General features: G+C 34.9%; 1 protein-coding gene across 1 annotated transcript in view; it reads left to right on the top strand.

The window, feature by feature from the left end:
* Window positions 1–2,576: 2,576 nt before the first annotated feature.
* Window positions 2,577–19,505, top strand: part of LOC131875992 (uncharacterized) — a 95,162-nt gene continuing 78,233 nt past the window's right edge. The window contains exon 1 of the mRNA XM_059220747.1: window positions 2,577–2,805. Coding sequence (XP_059076730.1) covers window positions 2,577–2,805 — 229 coding nt within the window. The remainder of the gene's footprint in view (window positions 2,806–19,505) is intronic.

Raw genomic sequence — 19,505 nt, 5'->3', positions numbered from 1 at the left:
TTCTCTCAAGTTATTGTTCATTACTCAGGGATTGTACTAAGTCTATTCTCAACATCTCATTCTCATGAACCAACCTACCACATTCCTCAAATTTGTCTTTCAGAGATATAACAAGATTTTCTTCCTTCTTCTTCTGGTCATCAATCTCCTTTGGCAACCTCATAGTTAAGGCTTGCATTTCATTCCTCATGAACGTGTTCTCCCGACTCACCTTCTAACATCTCTCATTAAGGGCATATTTATTTTCATTATCCTTACTCTACAAAAGTTCCTTCCTCCTAGCCTAAACAGATGACAACCTGTCCTATAGGACAAGAATGAATTCCTGGGCAGAATTTAATTCATCTTCTAACTTCAAGTTCTTCATCCTTTCAACATCATGATCTTCAAGTGCTACTTCAAGTTGCTTCTCCAAACTCATATCCATGGATTCTGGATTCAAGATCACCCTCAAAGTGTTAAACTTCCTTTGAGGCACAAGGCTCTGATACCAATTGTTGGAATCGAAGAACACTGGGAGAGGGGGTTGAATTAGTGTTCTATGAGAATAATAAATTTTAACCTTATTAAAACATGCATTCACCAACTGGTATACCGGTACATATAAGATTGAAAGAAGAAAGAAATCAACAAGCCAATCACACAAATCAATATCATAACACAAAGAATTATACATGGAAAACCTCAAAGAGGAAAAACCATGGTGGGATTTGTGACCCATAATATGAATCCATTGGCCACATGAAAATATATTACAAAATATGGGGGCATGCAATTGTAGGAAGGCTTACAGCCTAGAGCACACTGCTCAATCACAAAAGGAGCCTCACTAACTACATGCAAATCCAGACTACAATCCAGAGAAATGATTGAACTACAATGATAGCATCTTCTATGCATGAAAATAGTTTCGGTTAACCTCTATCTATGCCGGTCTGAAACCCTAAACCCTTATCGGAACACCCTCTTACATAAATATACACCTTGTAAAATTTTGTATAGCTAAAATGAGTCAACAGTTAATCAATTTGTTGACTAGAAAGGGAAGAAGAAAGTTGATGTGGAAGAGACTAGAGCAGAGATGAACAAGATCTAGAAAAAGAAGAGTGATGAAAAACCATCAGAACATCCTAATTCTTCACCTAGTGTGGAGAACTCATCACCAACAAACTAAGCTATTAAAAAGCTTAGGGGGAGCTTAATGTCAAATCCATTTCTGAACCCCCTTATATGGTGTTCGGTAAGATAAATATGCATATCTTGATGCATTATGATATTGTGAAGTGATTTTATGATGAAACCGATAGAATATTCAATGGTGTTTTAGGGTTTGTTTGTTTATACAACCGGGAATAACATTTAATGTGGTTGAGAAAATAAAAAGACTTTTTGAATATCATTTGTCACTTTGCATTCTTGAGAGCACATAGTGAGCAAAGAGAGCAGAGAAGAGAATGTGTGAGCAAAATTTGATCAGTTTAACAGAAGATTTGGAGTGATCTACGATCGGTAATTGTTGAAAGTGTATTCTTAGTGTTGAAACCCTAGTTTTGGAAGTGTTAAAAGGTATTTATATGTTTCTAAGTATGAATCTTTGAAGATCGATGCACCACATCTAGTAGATGTTATAGTAAGGCCTTGTCCAAAGTCTAAGAGGCACCCTTTTAAATCCATTGAAACCGATCCTGCTAGAGCCCTACCCGGAGTCCCATATGGAGTTTTGCATGTAAAGGATATTAGATCATACATTCATTGTAAGTTGGAAGATCTTGATATTTTTTCTATATTTGATCAATATAGGGTAATGTGTGACAAGGATGGAGTATTGAAAGAACAATATAGGAGGGTTACTGATAAAGGTTTTCACCATGCACTAAATTCTATTGATGATTTTGAAGATGATCTTGTAAGATATGTTTTGAGTTGTGCATGACCAGTTTATGTGGCTTCATCGACCACATAAGATCACCAAAGAAGCGATTCATGGAGTAACTAGATTGTGTTCCATCAGTGAAGTTCCAGGATTGAGATTATTTCCTAAGAATGATGTTGCTGATCAAACCAAGTCATGATGGGATGGAAGAGCTATGAGTGTTAATGAGATTGATGATCCCGCAGTAAAATTTTCTTCAATGATCATAGGATATCGGGTTTATCATTCTAGAAGGATGAACAACATCCTTGTTGTAGCCATCCATACTGCTTACTAGATGATAAAAAAAAATGTTGATTATGATTTGTCTGAGGCATTGAGAAGTCAGTTGGTGCTCAATCTTGAATCCATACAGAAAGACAAAAGACTAAAGTTTAACTTTGGGAAACTGATTGTTAAATTTTTCTTCTATTTTTAGAATTTCTTTCCTGGTATCGGTTATTTTCAGTGGTCTAAGGATACACCAACATTGTTATAGATGAAGAACAACATCAAGATGTTGGGTAATGATTTTGGTAAAATTGCTTGAGGTTATTTCAAATATTTTTAGAAAAAGATGCATGCAAGAGAAAGGATACCAGCACAGGTTGTCAGTAGATATGAGGATACCATCTCTTTCTTGGTTGACACAGACACCTGTTAGATGGAGACAGTTGATCCCAGGACAACTTGGGTAGTGCCTATGGGCTATGAAGTTGAAGAAGATCTTGTGGTTGGTCATGCTAAATACTTGCTAGCACAACTGATAGATACTACTATTGAGAGGTTTGGAACCTATAAAGAGAAATATTTACTAGTGCACTCAGAGTTAAGAAAACCAATAATTGCTAAGAAAGTGAGAAAGGAAGTTGAGCAATTTGTTGAGCAACAAGGTTTTACCAAGGAGGCAATATAAGAGGCTAGAGAAAAATATGAAGCTAAAAAAGCAGGAGCATCCAGTGCCCCAACCATTACCAACACTGGTATGAAGACTGTTAGACAACCAAAATAACCAAAAGACATGTGAGAGGGGGGGGATTAGTTGTCAACAGATTACAAAACTTTAAGCATTCAAATCCTTATTACCAGAACACATAAACTCAATACCGGAATGCATAAACCAAATACCGGAATGACTAATATAGCAATTAAACATAAACATAAATCATAGAATAGTTACCATCCATCTATAACACATGACACTAGGATTTGTACATGGAAAACTCGATAAACAGAAAAACCATGGTGGGAAGCCTACACACGGTTAGATAATACTTCTGCAGTAAGTATGCAATTACAGTATGAGGGGCCTACACATGTAGGAAGGCCAACAACCTAGAGCGCACTTCTCATCACAAAAGGAGCCTCACTGACTACAAAATAAATCTAGACTACAATCTGAAAAGAAGAGTGAACTGCAAAAATAACATCTCCTATGCCTGAGAACAGTTTTGGTTAAGCTCAGTACCAGAGGTCTTAAACCTCTCTTACCAACCCAATTCGATCACCTATGATCGAGAAAAACCTCTAGATATGATTACAACATTATTTGCACAGAGATAGTCCTATATCCCATTACCATGATCTACAAAGAGATCTTACATCATATTTATACCAACCCGGGACCTAAACAATTAGGCTAGCCACCTAAAAGATAATACAATAAATTCATAACATAAAACTGCAATCAAATGATCCACCAAGTCGGATTAGGCCAAAAAACAATGTAAACCAATCATTAAATCCCACTGGTAATGAATCAGGAACATCCTCCAACATGTTACATAAATCGGTCCATAACCTAGATATCACTAGACCCAAAATAGGTCGCCATAAACCAAATCTAACACCATTAATCAACAGGAACACGAAAAAGATAACTAACACATCACGAAAGCCATCTAGAAGCCGCACCAAAACCACTTATAAGGTGCATCAAAAGATCTTCAATAAAGCTTTGTCGGCAAAACCCTTCGTGGTGACCAAAAGGCTTACATGAACACATGATAGCTTCTGAGTCATCAAATCCCAAACTAGCTAATCGTGATACACATCTGAATAACATGAATGATAGATCCAAATCAATTCCACAAACCAAAGCATACTGGAACATACCAGATCAATATCATAATCCAACCACTCTACCGAAACCAACCGAAAACTGGGAAACAACCAAAACATCTAGTCCTACCATCAATGACAAAACATCAATGCAACACATAATCAATTCCTCTAAATGCCAACAATCTCCCCCTTTGGCATTGATGACAACACTAAATGTGAAAAACATCCAATTGCCAAGAAATGCCAAACAAGTCTCCCCCTATGGAAGACAACCAACAATCTCCCACAAAATGATATAGCAATGAAGCTCTGAACCAAACTCCCCTAATGAATATATCTCTCCCTTATGTTTTTCACCAAAATACCCCTCCCCCTTTGACATCAATGCCAAAGATATGACATAAATATCAAAGAGAAGTCATAAATCCTTTGATTCTTACAACTGACTACTCTCCCTGAGTAGTAGCACCACCACATCAATCCAGAATGATTAATAGCTCTGATAAAGCATACCAGACTGATTCCAATCAACATCACTCAGGCCTCTATCGGAGGGGCAAAAATCCCTAATTTGTCTCTGAAGTACTCAAATGATTCTTTAGGCAAAGGCTTAGTGAAGATGTCTACAATTTTCTCTTTACTATAGTCTAACTTCATTTGCTTCTACCTTCTCCTTCAAAAAGTTATACTTGATAGATATGTGTTTTTTCTTAGAATGAAATACCAGATTCTTTGTTATATAAATAGCAACAGAGTTATCACAGTGAATAACTATCGATTCATTACAATCTACCTTTATATCCTTCAATATTTTTTTCATCCATAGAACTTGTGTACAATCAATAGCAGCAACAACATACTCAAATTTAGCAGTAGATAAAGAGGTGCATGAATGTTTATTCCTGATCCATGAAACAAGTTTCTTTCCAAGAAAGAAATCTCCACCGGATGTGCTCTTCCCGTCATCAATATCTCCAACCCAATATACTTCTATATATGCATATAATGTAAAGTCATCATTTTTAGGATACCACAAACCATATTCAGTTGTTCCTTCCAAATACCAGAAAACTCCTTTTCACCGCACTCTCGTGATTTTCTCTAGGATCACTCTGATATCTTGATACAATACGAACTACATTCATTATATACGGTCTAGTTTGAGTCAAATATAACAAACCTCCAATCATAGATATGTACCTTGTAGGATTTACCGATGCAGATGCATCATTCTTTGTCAATTTATCACTTGTAACCATCAGAGTATAACCGGTTTAGAATGTTCCAAACCAAATTTCTTCAATAGCTCTCTAGCATACTTAGTTTGATAGATGAAAATACCTTTATTAGTTTGAGTAATTTGCAAACCTAAGAAAAATTTCATCTCCCTAATCATCGACATCTCAAATTCATTCTTCATATTGTTAGAGAATTCCATACACAACTTATCTTCACCTCCAAAAATAATATCATCAACAAAGACTTCAATAATCAATATGTCATCATCAGTGATCTTATAATATAAATTATTGTCATCATTACCTTTAGTAAAATCAAGCTTCAAAAGATATTTATTCAGTCTTGCATACCAAGCTTTGGGGGCTTGTTTCAATCCATATAAAGATTTCTTTAACCTGCAAACCATGTTATTGTCATCTGAAAGTAAAAATCCATCAAGTTACTCAATATAAACTTCTTCTTCAAGATCTCCATTCAAAAAGGCACACTTAACATTAATCTAATAAACCTTGTAGTTCTTATGTGCAACAAAAGCAAGAAATAATCTCACAGCTTCAATCCTAGCTACCAGTGCAAAGGTTTAATCATAATCAAGTCCTTCCTTCTGAGAATACCTTTTACAAACCAATCTAGATTTATTCCTCTTAACTTGTCCATCTTCATTCAATTTATTCCTCAAAACCCATTTAGTTCCAATAGCATTCTTATTTTTAGGTCGGGGAACTAAAGCCCATGTGCTATTCTTTTCTATCTGATATGATTCTTCTTCCATAGCTTTCATCCAACATTCATCTTTACAAGCTTCAATTATTGATGTTGGTTCAACTTGAGAAATAAAACATACCTCATCAGCTGCCAACCTTCTTCTTGTCATCACTCCTTTGTTTTTATCTCCAATGATCGGATCTTCTGAATGATTCAACCTTACATATGTAGGATTGTTCTGATTTTCCAGTTCCCCTGCCCCGATCTTCAGTTATTGTTGAATTTTATGATACTACCAGAGTAACTGGTTCAACATTCTATTCCGATGTAGGTGCTACCAGTTTAATTATGATCACTTCCACTACCAGTTCTCTCTCATTTAAGTTCTGATTTGACTTATGTTCGTCTCATTCACCTTGACATTTGTGCTCTCCACAAATCTCTACAATCTTTTGTTATAACATCTATATGCTTTGCTTTCATTAGAATAACCAAGAAATATTCCTTCATCACATCTAGGATCAAACTTTCCAATGGAATGATCTCTTTTGATATAGCATTTACCACCAAAGATTCTAAAAATACTTTACTGTCGGTGTATGACCAAACCATAACTCATAAGGTGTCTTACTGATATCTCCTTTGATATTAACTCTATTGAATATGTATACTATCATTCATACAACTTCTCTCCAATAGACACGAGGCATATTAGCTTCCATCATCATACTTCTAGCTGCATCCAAGATAGTTTCGTTATTCCTTTCCAAAACTCCATTTTGTTGAGGTGTCTGGGGTGCAAACAAATGTCTCCTTATCCCATTCTTCTCACAATAGTTGTTGAATTCACCGGATGTGAATTCTCCACCCTGATATGACCTTAAGCATTTAATCTTCAATCCTGTCTCTGTCTCAACTTTAGCTTTAAAGTTTTTTTGTTTTTTTTCAAATGCTTCAGACTTCTCCCTTAGAGAAGTAACCCACATCATTCTTGAATAGTCATTAATGATTAACATGAAATATCTCACCCTAAAAACTTTTCATTCTAGTAGGACCGCACAAAATAGTATGAATAAGATCAAGAACATCATTAGATTTGTCTTGTATACTCTTAAAAGAAGATTTGGCTTGCTTTCCCATTTGACATTCCTTACATACTGGATTATAGGGCTTTACAATCTTAGGTATATCTCTATCTACCTTAGTAGAATTGATTTTCACAATGCAATCAAAATTCACATGACACAACCTCTTATGCCATAGCCAACTCTCATTGATTTGTGCAATCAAACATGTCTTCTCACCAGAGTTCAAATGAAAGATATTACCTTTAGTTTGTGTACCGGTTGCAATCTCCAATACAGATCTGTTGATAATATTGCATTTTCCATCCTTGAACTGTAACTAAAATCCCTTATCCACCAACTTTCCTACACTCAAAAGATTATGCCTTAAAACTTAAACATAATAAACATTATGAGTGTTATACTTACCATCCAATGATATTGTTCCTCTTCCCTTTATCATGCATGCTTTGTCATCTCCAAATCTAACCAAACCACCATCAAATTCTTGCATAGATAAGAGCTTCCTTTTATCTCCAGTCATATGATGTGAACATCCAATATCAATTACCCATTCATCCCTGTCTTCAATTTTTGGAGAAAGGTCCTTGTCTTTAGGTACCGGATCATCTTCCTTGATAACCAAAAATACCCATTCCATTTCATTGCTGGATCCACTAGCTAAATCTTGTGTCGGTTCATTTTAGAATCAGTCACACCTTCCTCATCAGCAAAGTAGCATGATTTGTCTTTGTTCCTCTTGTACTTATGCTTGTTCTGATAATCATGGTTAGGTCTAAAAGATCTTCTAGCTCTTTCTTCAAATCTTGACTTCCTTTCAGGACATATAGATGCAAAATGACCTATCTTATTACATGGAAAGAATTTAAAATGTGATTTTCCTTAATACTTACTTCCTGTCAGTCCTTTAGGTTCTCTTTTAACAAATAAGGCTTCAAGTTTCTCAAAATATTCATCTTCTTTCTCCATATCCTCTAGTTCCTTCACATATAAAGCTTTCCAATCACTCTTGTTGATAGATGATGTAGATGCATGAAAAGCCAGTTCAGAGTTTACAACTCTAGAAGGTCCAAATTCCTCAAGCTCAAAAGCAGATAATTTTCCAACCAAGGTGTCCCTATTAACAGGGGTGTTTTCCATAGTTCTCAACTCATTAATTGCAGTATCCTTCATCTTATAAGTTGGTGGCAAAGCTCTCATTACTTTAGAAACTATTTCATTTTCGTTCATAGATCCACCACAACATTGAATTCCCAAAAAAGTCTCATTAACTCTTTACATAAAAGTAGTAATCCTTTCATCTTCTTCCATCTTCAGGTTCTCATACCTCACCCGGTAACCATCAAGTTTAGAAATTTTAATAGTAGGGTCACCTTCATTCAGAGTCTCGAATTTATCCCATATAGCCTATGCAGTTGATTTGTCAGTTAGTCACATTATTTGTTGATCAGAAAGTGTACACAAAAGGGCTTCTCTATCTCTATAATCATTCTCAAGGTCCTTATTTAGACCTACCAAAGGAGGATTACTAGATGTCAGATTAAAAGGGGTGAATTCACAAAGCTGGTTCCCACTTTTGCAAATGAAGGAATTTGGTGAAAGTGGGAATTTCGATTTTCCCCGTGTTTGAGCAAAATGACAATGTTCGCTCGGACTATCCCTGGGAGTCCGAGCGAACCCAACTTTTGACTTCGGTTCACTTGAACATCGGGTGAGTTTTGGGTTCACTCGAACCCTTTGCGGTTAGGGTTTTTTAAAAAATTTATAAATATCGAAAATGACAGTTAAAAGGTCATTATCAAATTTGACTTTTTTTGTCTGGTGGGGGTTGGATCAAACTAGTCGTCAGCATCACATCACCGAGCTTTGTCTGCAGCAGTTAGCATCTTTCCTATTTCAGTTTTCGACCTTTATTATATCAGGTGCACAAAATAACCCTTTGTTTGGTTTAATAATGTCTTTTTTTATTAAATTTGTAAATAATTTGTTTGTTAATTAATTTTTTTAATTAAATAATTGTATATAGTTATTGTTTTTCAACATTTTAGAAAAATGTTTGATAATTTATTGTTTTTCATTATTTTAGAAAAATGTTTGATAATTTAATGTTTTGACTGAAATGTGTCAATTTGTTTTTAAAATTACATAATTGTATAGATGTATATTTTTTTCAACATTTTAAAAAATTGTTCTGAAAAACATAGAAAACTAACCTGTAGTAAATCAGAACTTAGAAAAACATTAGCAAAAAAAGAAAAATGTTAGAAAAATTAATTTAAATAAACATTAGAAAATTTAGATAACAAATTTAAACAAATTAGACAAAATAAATTTCCTCTACAATGTGACTCATTTTCACATCCTATTACATGCACAACATGACCCCTTAAGACCACGTATGACACTATACATTCCCTTAGGAGGTCATAGAGGATCACATATAACATAGTAGTGTACATGTATGACATTCCCTTTAGGATCACATCTAGTGTCCTAAGGGGTCATACATGGTTCTAAGGGGTCACACATGTGTTATAACACATGCGTGACCCCTTAGAACCGCATATGACTCCTTATAAAATTGTAGTGTGAATGACATACCCCTTAGTCCATCAAATAGTGTCTTAACACATGCGTGACCCATTACAACCGCATATGACCCTTTATAAAATCCTAGTGTGAATGACATACCCCTTAGTCCATCACATAACATCTTAAGGGGTCGTATGTGGTCCTAAGGGGTCACGCATGCATTAACACATGTGTGACCCCTTAGTAGGTCACATAGGACCCCTTATAACATCCTACTATACATATGGCATTCCCCTTAGGATCACATAGTGTCATAAGGGGTCATATGTGGTCCTCAAGGGTCATGCATCTGTTATAACATATGCATGACCCCTTAGAACTGCATATGACCCCTTATAAAATCCTAGTGTGAACGACATACCCCTTAGTCCATCACATAGTGTCTTAAGGGGTCATATGTTGTCCTAAGGGGTCACGCATGCATTAACACATGTGTGACCCCTTAGTAGGTCACATATGACCCCTTATAACATCCTACTATACATATGACATTCCCCTTAGGATCATATAGTGTCCTAAGGGGTCATATGTGGTTAGAACCACATATGACCCCTTATAAAATCCTAGTGTGAACGACATACCCCTTAGTTCATCACATACTGTCTTAAGGGGTTGTATGTGGTCCTAAGGGGTCATGCATGCATTGACACATGTGTGACCCCTTAGTAGGTCTTATATGACCCCTTATAAAATCCTACTATACATATGACATTTCCTATGTGTCCTAAGGGGTTGAATATGTGGTCCTAAGGGCTCACGCATGCATTAACACATGTGTGACCCCTTAGTAGGTCACATATGACCCCTTATAACATCCTAATATACATATGAAATTCCCCTTAGGATCACATAGTGTCATAAGGGGTCATATGTGGTCCTAAGGGGTCATGCATGTGTTATAACATATGCATGACCCCTTAGAACCGCATATGACCCCTTATAGAATCCTAGTGTGAACGACATACACCTTAGTCCATCACATAGTGTCTTAAGGGGTCGTATGTTGTCGTAAGGGGTCACGCATGCATTAACACATGCGTGACCCCTTAGTAGGTCACATATGACCCCTTATGACATCCTACCGTACGTATGACATTCCCCTTAGGATCATATAGTGTCCTAAGGGGTCATATGTGGTTAGAACCACATATGACCCCTTATAGAATCCTAGTGTGAATGACATACCCCTTAGTCCATCACATAGTGTCTTAAGGGGTCGTATGTTGTCGTAAGGGGTCACACATGCATTAACACATGCGTGACCCCTTAGTAGGTCACATATGACCCTTTATAACATCCTACTATACATATGACATTCCCCTTAGGATCATATAGTGTCCTAAGGGGTCATATGTGGTTTGAACCACATAGGACCCCTTATAAAATCCTAGTGTGAACGACATACCCCTTAGTCCATCACATAGTATCTTAAGGGGTTGTATGTGGTCCTAAGGGGTTAGCATGAATTAACACATGCGTGACCCCTTATAACACCCTACTATACATATGGCATTCCCCTTAGGATCATATAGTGTCCTAAGGGGTCATATGTGGTTAGAACAACATATGACCCCTTATAGAATCCTAGTGTGAACGACATACCCCTTAGTCCATCACATAGTGTCTTAAGGGGTTGTATGTTGTCCTAAGGGGTCACGCATGCATTAACACATGCGTGACCCCTTAGTAGGTCACATATGACCCCTTATAACATCCTACTATACATATGACATTCCCCTTAGGATCATATAGTGTCCTAAGGGGTCATATGTGGTTAGAACCACACATGACCCCTTATAAAATCCTAGTGTGAACGACATACCCCTTAGTCCATCACAAAGTATCTTAAGGGGTCGCATGTGGTCCTAAGGGGTTAGCATGCATTAACACATGCGTGACCCCTTAGTAGGTCACATATGACCCCTTATAACATCCTACTATACATATGACATCCCCTTAAGATCATATAGTGTCCTAAGGGGTCATATGTGGTTAGAACCACATATGACCCCTTATAAAATCCTAGTGTGAACAACATACCCCTTAGTTCATCACATAGTGTCTTAAGAGGTCGTATGTGGTCCCAAGGGGTCATGCATGCATTGACACATGCGTGACCCCTTAGTAGGTCACATATGACCCCTTATAACATCCTACTATACATATGACATTCCCCTTAGGATAATATAGTGTCCTAATATATGATGTGTTAGATCTCTCTATTCTTGAATTTTTTATGTATGTCAAAGATTTAAATATGTACACGTGTTAGATCTCTCTATCTCTCTGAAATATATGTTATCTCTAGATCTAAAATATATGTTCTCTCACTGAAATATTTGAAATTTTTACATGTATTTTTTGAAAATGAAAATGATCTCTCTCTCACTGAAATATTTGAAATTTTTACATGTATTTTTTGAAAATGAAAATGATCTCTCTATCTCTCATGAAGATTTATTTGTATATAATCTCTCTCTCTCTCTCATGAAAATGATATCTCTCTCTCTCTACTTACGTATTTATTTTAACTTTATGACATGTACCTAGATAGATGGCATCCCAGGATATACCTTCGCAGGCTCCTGATCAGGATCCACCTTCGCAGGCTCCTGATCAGGATCCACCTGCGCAAGCTCCACATCAGGAGCCACCACAACAGGATCCTCCACAGCAGGATCCCCCCTTGCTTGACATTGCTACTATTTTTCATTACAGTGATCGGGAGTTGCATAGGTTGAGGGCCATACTAGATGACCCTTGTACTGATGGTGTGTACAAGAGTACGTGCACGTCCATTTTTTACAGTTTGCGGACATTGAGGGACCGCTTAGTATCTCATACCTCATTCTCACCTGAGGTTATAGAGGATATATATAGATAGTTGAGGAGTGAGGTGAGGGGTCCTCATTCTTTTGCTGATGTGGTGGGGGTGGTCTTGAAGGAGACCATCAAGGAGAGATGCTTCCCACAATATCAGGAGAAGAGTACGGTGAGGGGATATTAGGTTACCAGATGTATCGACCCATAGGTTGCATCACTGATTTACCCATGATTCTTAGCAGCCCATGGTCGTTATCCTAATAACGACCAAATTCCATTATACTTTGCCCAACAGGTATTTGCTGAGGTTCATTGTCAGATGAAACCAGACTACCTTGATATTCTGGGATATTATGGATAGGGGAGGGGCAGGATTGCTGATAGAGATGCATATCGTAGGCATGATAGAGCTCCGCCTAGACATAGGGACCTTGTTGGCCAGAGATTTTCTGCAGTAGTCCCAGCCATGGCACCCATAGCGGATCACGTTGTGATTGCTTTTTAGAGAGAAGCAATTGATAGGATTGGACATATTGCATCAGCAATAGCCACCATATCTTCTGACAGGGTGGGCAGATATATGATGAGTTGACCACATTCGCGATCATCCATAGATCATGCATCTTCCAGTCATGGGGGGGCTTCAGATTCAGATGATCAGTATATTTCTGCTAGCATCCCCTCCCCAGATGAGGTAGCAGCTATAGTCGGAGGTAGTAGACATGTACAGATGTCACAGTATTTAGCCGAGGACCTACTACATGCTTATAGTTTTGTTTCATCTTGACTTGGGATACCATTGGGTGATGTTAGAGAGGAGATTCTTAGAGATGGTCAGGCTACAGCGGCATCGATGCATACCCCGAGGCAGTCACAACATTCTCATCACTCTATGCATGCTCCAGGCACTGACCCACCTACAGATCAATATGTTGCTGCAGAGGAGGAGCTACGAGCTGGTCAGCTCCATATCACAGATGAGGGCCGATTAGATTCATTTGAGGAGATATGAGCTGATCAGGTACATATCATAGATGAGGGTTTGGACTCATTTGAGGATCAGCTGAGAGATTTGAGCCATACTGGATTTATGGACATGCTACTACAGTCAGACACTTCATCCACGATGCCCACTCATCTAGTTAGCCCCTTGCACTCCTCAATGATACATATAGCTAGATAGAGATATGCAGGCACGAGTGATGTTGTTGATATGATCACGAGATAGGATCAGACTATACAGCCTACTCCAGGTGATACACAGGTATGTACATGTACATGTGCGTTTAAATTTTTAGAAGATATGTATACATACATTGCAAATTTGTACCTGATCAATCTATATATATAGATCATGTTTAATAAATAATCTAGAGTTCTAAGTTTTAATTTGTAGATCATTTAAATTGATTGTGGACTAATCCTTAAATTGATAGTTAGCTCATGTCACTCCTTCCTTGAGCTCTAAGCATGTGCGTAGGAGAGATTCTGTAGATGCTGTTAGTGTACAGGTTAGTTATGGTTTTTGATACATATATTTGATGTACATGCACGTCTAGAGAGATAGATATATTATATTTAATATTTAAATAAATTCTACTTTTGTAGGACTCCCCCTCATATGGTCGCTCAGTTCGTAGCCGACATGATCCCTGTTGATTTGCTCCAGACTTTATAGCTCATTTACATTTATCTTTTTATATACTTTCATATTATATATATTCATGCACGTACATGAAGTTTAGACTCTAGATTATACTTTATACCTGGTTTGTGTTTGACTCTAGATTATACTTTATACTTTATACATGGAGTTGAGACTCTAGATTATACTTTATAAGTTTGATACATGTTTGATTATATTAGATTTATACATGTTTGATTATATTCTAGATTTATACATGATGTTTGATTAATTAGATTTAAATACATGTTTGATTAGATTGTATATTTCATGCATGTACAACGAAGTTTAGACTCTAGATTATACTTTATACATAGTTTGTGTTTGATCAGATTATACATGTTTGATTATATTAGATTTATACATGTTTGATTAAGATTAGATTTAAATACATGTTTGATTTTCAAACAAAAGAGTATGTATGAAATGAACAAACTAAACTTAATAGGTCATGTATTGAATAGTTCACATGGTATGTATATTACATAGGTATGTATATTGTAGGTATGTGAGCTTCTAGGTATGTATATTGTAGTTAAATAGTTCATAGTTCATGTACATGTCCTAATTCCATATTAAATATCAATTTTACAAATGTACATATTACATTCTAATTTAAATATGCATATTTTAATTAGATACAAATACAATTACATACAATTAAACATGCACATTTAAATACATCCTAATTTGATATAATGTATAAATAAACTTAAAAAATATTTATCCTTTAGTTTCAAAACAAGTTACTTGAGATCTAGAATTTATCTTGATTGTATTAGATTTATACATGTTTGATTAGATTAGATTTAAATACATGAAATGATTTTCAAACAAAAGAGTATGTATGATTATACATGTTTCAAGATTTTCAAACAAAAGAGTATGTATGAAATGAAGAAACTAAACTTAATAGGTCATGTATTTAATAGTTCACATGGTATGTATATTGTAGGTATGTGAGCTTCTAGGTATGTATATTGTAGTTAAATAGTTCACAATTCATGTACATGTCCTAATTCCATATTAAATATCAATTTTACAAATGTACATACTACATTCTAATTTAACTATGCATTTTTTAATTAAATACAAATACAATTACATACAATTAAACATGTACATTTAAATACATCCTAATTTGATATAATGTATAAATAAACTTAAAAAATATTTATCCTTTAGTTTCAAATGTTCAAGTTACTTGAGATCTAGAATTTATCTTGATTGTATTAATTAGATTTATACATGTTTGATTAGATTAGATTTAAATACATGAAATGATTTTCAAATGTAAAAGAGTATGATTTATTATACATGTTTCAAGATTTTCAAACAAAAGAGTATGTATGAAATGAACAAACTAAACTTAATAGGTCATGTATTGAATAGTTCACATGGTATGTATATTGTAGGTATGTGAGCTTCTAGGTATGTATATTGTAGTTAAATAGTTCACAACATGTACATGTCCTAATTCCATATTAAATATCAATTTTACAAATGTACATATTACATTCTATTTTAAATATGCATTTTTTAATTAAATACAAATACAATTACATACAATTAAACATGTACATTTAAATACATCCTAATTTGATATAATGTATAAATAAACTTAAAAAAATATTTATCCTTTAGTTTCAAATGTTCAAGTTACTTGAGATCTAGAATTTATCTTGATGTATATATAGTTCATACCACATCAAGTGGTTCAATTTAGGTGGATTACTAAATGTATATATAGTTAATACCACATCAAGTGGTTCACAACGCTCTTCAATAACACTTAATATTTTGTCATGATCTTCACTATCTAGTCTCCACTTTTGAGACCGCCCTCGACGTGGAACTGTTTGAGGAATTAGGCCAACAGCAATGACCAACTGACTATACTGATATACCTTGTTGTCAATTTGGTATTCAGTGAAATGACTCCCATGTTGAACAATTTTAACTTGTTTGAAATATGTCCCTTGCACTACAACTGATCCTGCATGTACATGTATATAAGAAACGTGAGAAATTAAAAATTTCATATAAGCGATTTGTGCATGCACATATTCAAATCAGAACTCAAACCTGTGGGAAATGACATTCCATCACTCATCTCAGATTTTGATAACTTCTTTCTCTCTTCTATGCAACGTAATAAATAATAACTAACAACTTCTATATTTCCATCTTCTGCTATGACTGCAAAAATATCTCCTGCAATTTGACACAAGTTAAATAAATTCTAAGTTATATGTCATTTTTAAGGAAATGTTTACATGTGTACATCATGTATGTACCTTTTTTAATCAATCCTGAAATATGATTGTAATCACCAGAAATCAAAGGAATGTCTTCAAATTTTTCATCCTCATTTGAATCCTTGTATGTGTCAGAAACATCTAGTGGAACCATTTTCCATTCACTAACATATCCAAGCTCTTGGTTCTTGCAATCAACATAGTTTTCAAAAATGCATTCAGAACAAAAACATGAATAATCCCTAGTGTATAATGTCCATGGGCGATTATCTATACTCATGACACAATGCAAAGATCTTGTCCTCTCCACACTCTTGCATCCATGCATTGATTTTCTATCCACGTCTACAAAATGTACATGTGTACAAGAATGTACATGTAGATCAAGTTGTTAAATTAAATAAAATTAAATAAAATACTAAAAGAGAACACGTACCGGTTATCTCCCAAAACACTCTATATGGAATGAGCTTGTATGTTCTCGATGATGATTCCCCAGGATAATTAGGTTGCTCAAAGTGTTTCTTACACCATTCAACAACATCATGTGCATTTTCTATACGTTCTCTTGTGTACTTTATTTGATGCTTTCTTAGAGCACATTTGATACAAGCTCCTGCACCATCATGTTCACCCTTTCCATGACCACTCTCAAAAAAACTCCAAACATGTGGTATTTTGTCATTTTGATGATATCTACATAGTATATAAAATGGCCTCGAAGATTTGAATTGTGCCGCACATCCATCAGACCAAACAAAATGTTTAACTATTGTTATGCCTCTATCTTTCAAATATTTAAAAAACTTCTTAAAGCAATGTTGTACAAAAAGTGTGTCATGCTCCTTATCATCACTGATATAGAAGTGGTACTCTTTCTTAATGACAAGATTTTCAAATGTACTATCAACACCATCCAAATTCATCTGTGCATGTTGATAACACACATGCACAAAAATAGTGATTTTCTTTGAAAAGTAATACTCTGATTGAATTTCTTTTTGATGTGCAAAAGAGTAATTCTCTGCGAAGTCAACTACAGATAGAATAGTTCCAAGTGGGAAAGTGTCTCTTAATATTTTAAATTGTTATGCTTACCACTTGGCAAAAAAACCATGGCATATGTATGGTTTTATCAACTTACGAAAATTTTCCATAAATGTTCCAATAGGTATTTCCTCTTCTACATAATCTAGTCTTGTAGATTCCTTTCCAAATTTTGTTTCAAATTTTTTGTACTTGTAACTCTTGTAATTTACCATCTTCCTCGTGTCAGTATCTTCATCTCTCAAAGGCAATTTAGCCAAGTCCCCGCATGTTCCACAAATTCCTCTTATGCAATTTATTTAACTGGTTGCATTATCATCTGATTTATCACATAAGATGGATGCTATGAATTGACTTGTTCATTTAGGAGGAGCATTTTCATAACCATCATTATCTTCTCTAATCTTTTGAAACACCTGATAGTACAAGTCAAATTCAATGTGATAACGACAACAACAAGTTTCAAAAACTTTGTTTAACTTCACATAATATGGCCTTAACCGTTCAAACATGGTTTGTCCAATCTTTATACGAGGGTTTGTTTTAGTAAACAATACATACAATTCATGTTTTGTGGTGTCTATCCAATGTTTTACATCGAGATCATAACAATCAGGACCAATCCTTTGCTTGATAACATCTCTACTATTTGATGAATGGCGAGTATTATCATTCCAAAAACTTGTCACAAAGTTCCTAACAACATCTTCAATTCTATCAGAATGAGGAGCTCTACACATAATTGCCCAATTCCCTTCTGAGGCAGTATCATCCAAAATCTTTCTCCTTTTAACATATTTAGATGTTGTCCTTCTACTAAAACCAAACTCAGATGACAGTGAAGAGATTTGTCTTTTTTGAGGCAATCTTTCATTTACTAAAGATATCAACATCACTCTTCTTGAAATGGTCTTATATAGTTTTCAAGATTTTTTACCAATGTTCACCAAACCTTTCTTAACATTATCAACAATAGATTTTTGTAGCTAAGAAGATTTCCTCTTTTGACTTGTTGTATCTATACCCAACAATTTCATTGGATCTATTAAGTCTTTATGAGTAAGTACAATTTATAACAATTGAGCTTTTTCTAGTGTAGTATCAAGATTGTTGAAATGCGACATTATTCTTTTCCACTTTTATTCATTGACCTCCTTTTAGTATGTCTAGGTTCTTCACTGAGACGTTTCAACTCATCCACATCCATTTCAAGTAAATGATCTAAATTTTTATAAGAAATATTTCTCTTCACCTGTTTAGCTAGATCCACAATATGCTCATCCATATCAGTGGTAGGAGGTAAGGAGCCTGACCCCTCTCCTTCAAAGGTCTCCATTGGTTCAACTTGGACAATCTCCTCCCTATGTTCATCAACTATATTGTGTTCTTCAACAGGTTTGTTTGCCCGTTCTGCACATAATTTAAGAGTTTGTGTAAGGTTCTGGAATTAATCAGAGACTATTCAATTAGGATTAAGAATAGGGGTGAATTTGGCTTAAAGCTAAATACATGTTAAAATTAGCCCATTCAATTTGGTTTATTAAATTTAATTACTTTCAGGACCTTATTGTTATAACTCTAATTAAATTACCTGTTTAGGTTTAAAGTTCAATTTATTCTCAGGTTAGGATTAAAGTTCAATCTCTAATTTTGAGCACTAATTTAACACATAAAATAAAATTTTGATAAATTAGAAATTCCAATTTTGAAAATTAAAAGTACAAATATTTTGATGCATGCATACGATAACTTAGGTGACCTCATATTAATTTGTTATGGACCATAATGTAAGTGGACTATAATTTGTCACATGTGTGTATATTTAAGACCTATTATTGCATAATAGACCTCCTAATCTGAAATGTTTTTGCATGTACGTGAAGTTGAATATAAATAGTTCACCTAAATTATTCAACATGTTTAATAGGTTATAAATTTATGTCACATTTAAGACCTATAATCAATGTAATAGTCCTAATAGGCCTTATTATTAAAATCAATATGACCACATTTGAAAAAACATTTCACAATTAATATACTTAACTACCCTTAAGACAGATATATTATGTGATATTAAAGGACCTATCACATGAAAT

Source organism: Cryptomeria japonica, chromosome 5, assembly GCF_030272615.1.
Source record: "Cryptomeria japonica chromosome 5, Sugi_1.0, whole genome shotgun sequence".
NCBI classification, from domain to species: domain Eukaryota; kingdom Viridiplantae; phylum Streptophyta; class Pinopsida; order Cupressales; family Cupressaceae; genus Cryptomeria; species Cryptomeria japonica.
This window is presented reverse-complemented; position numbering and strand designations above follow the sequence as displayed.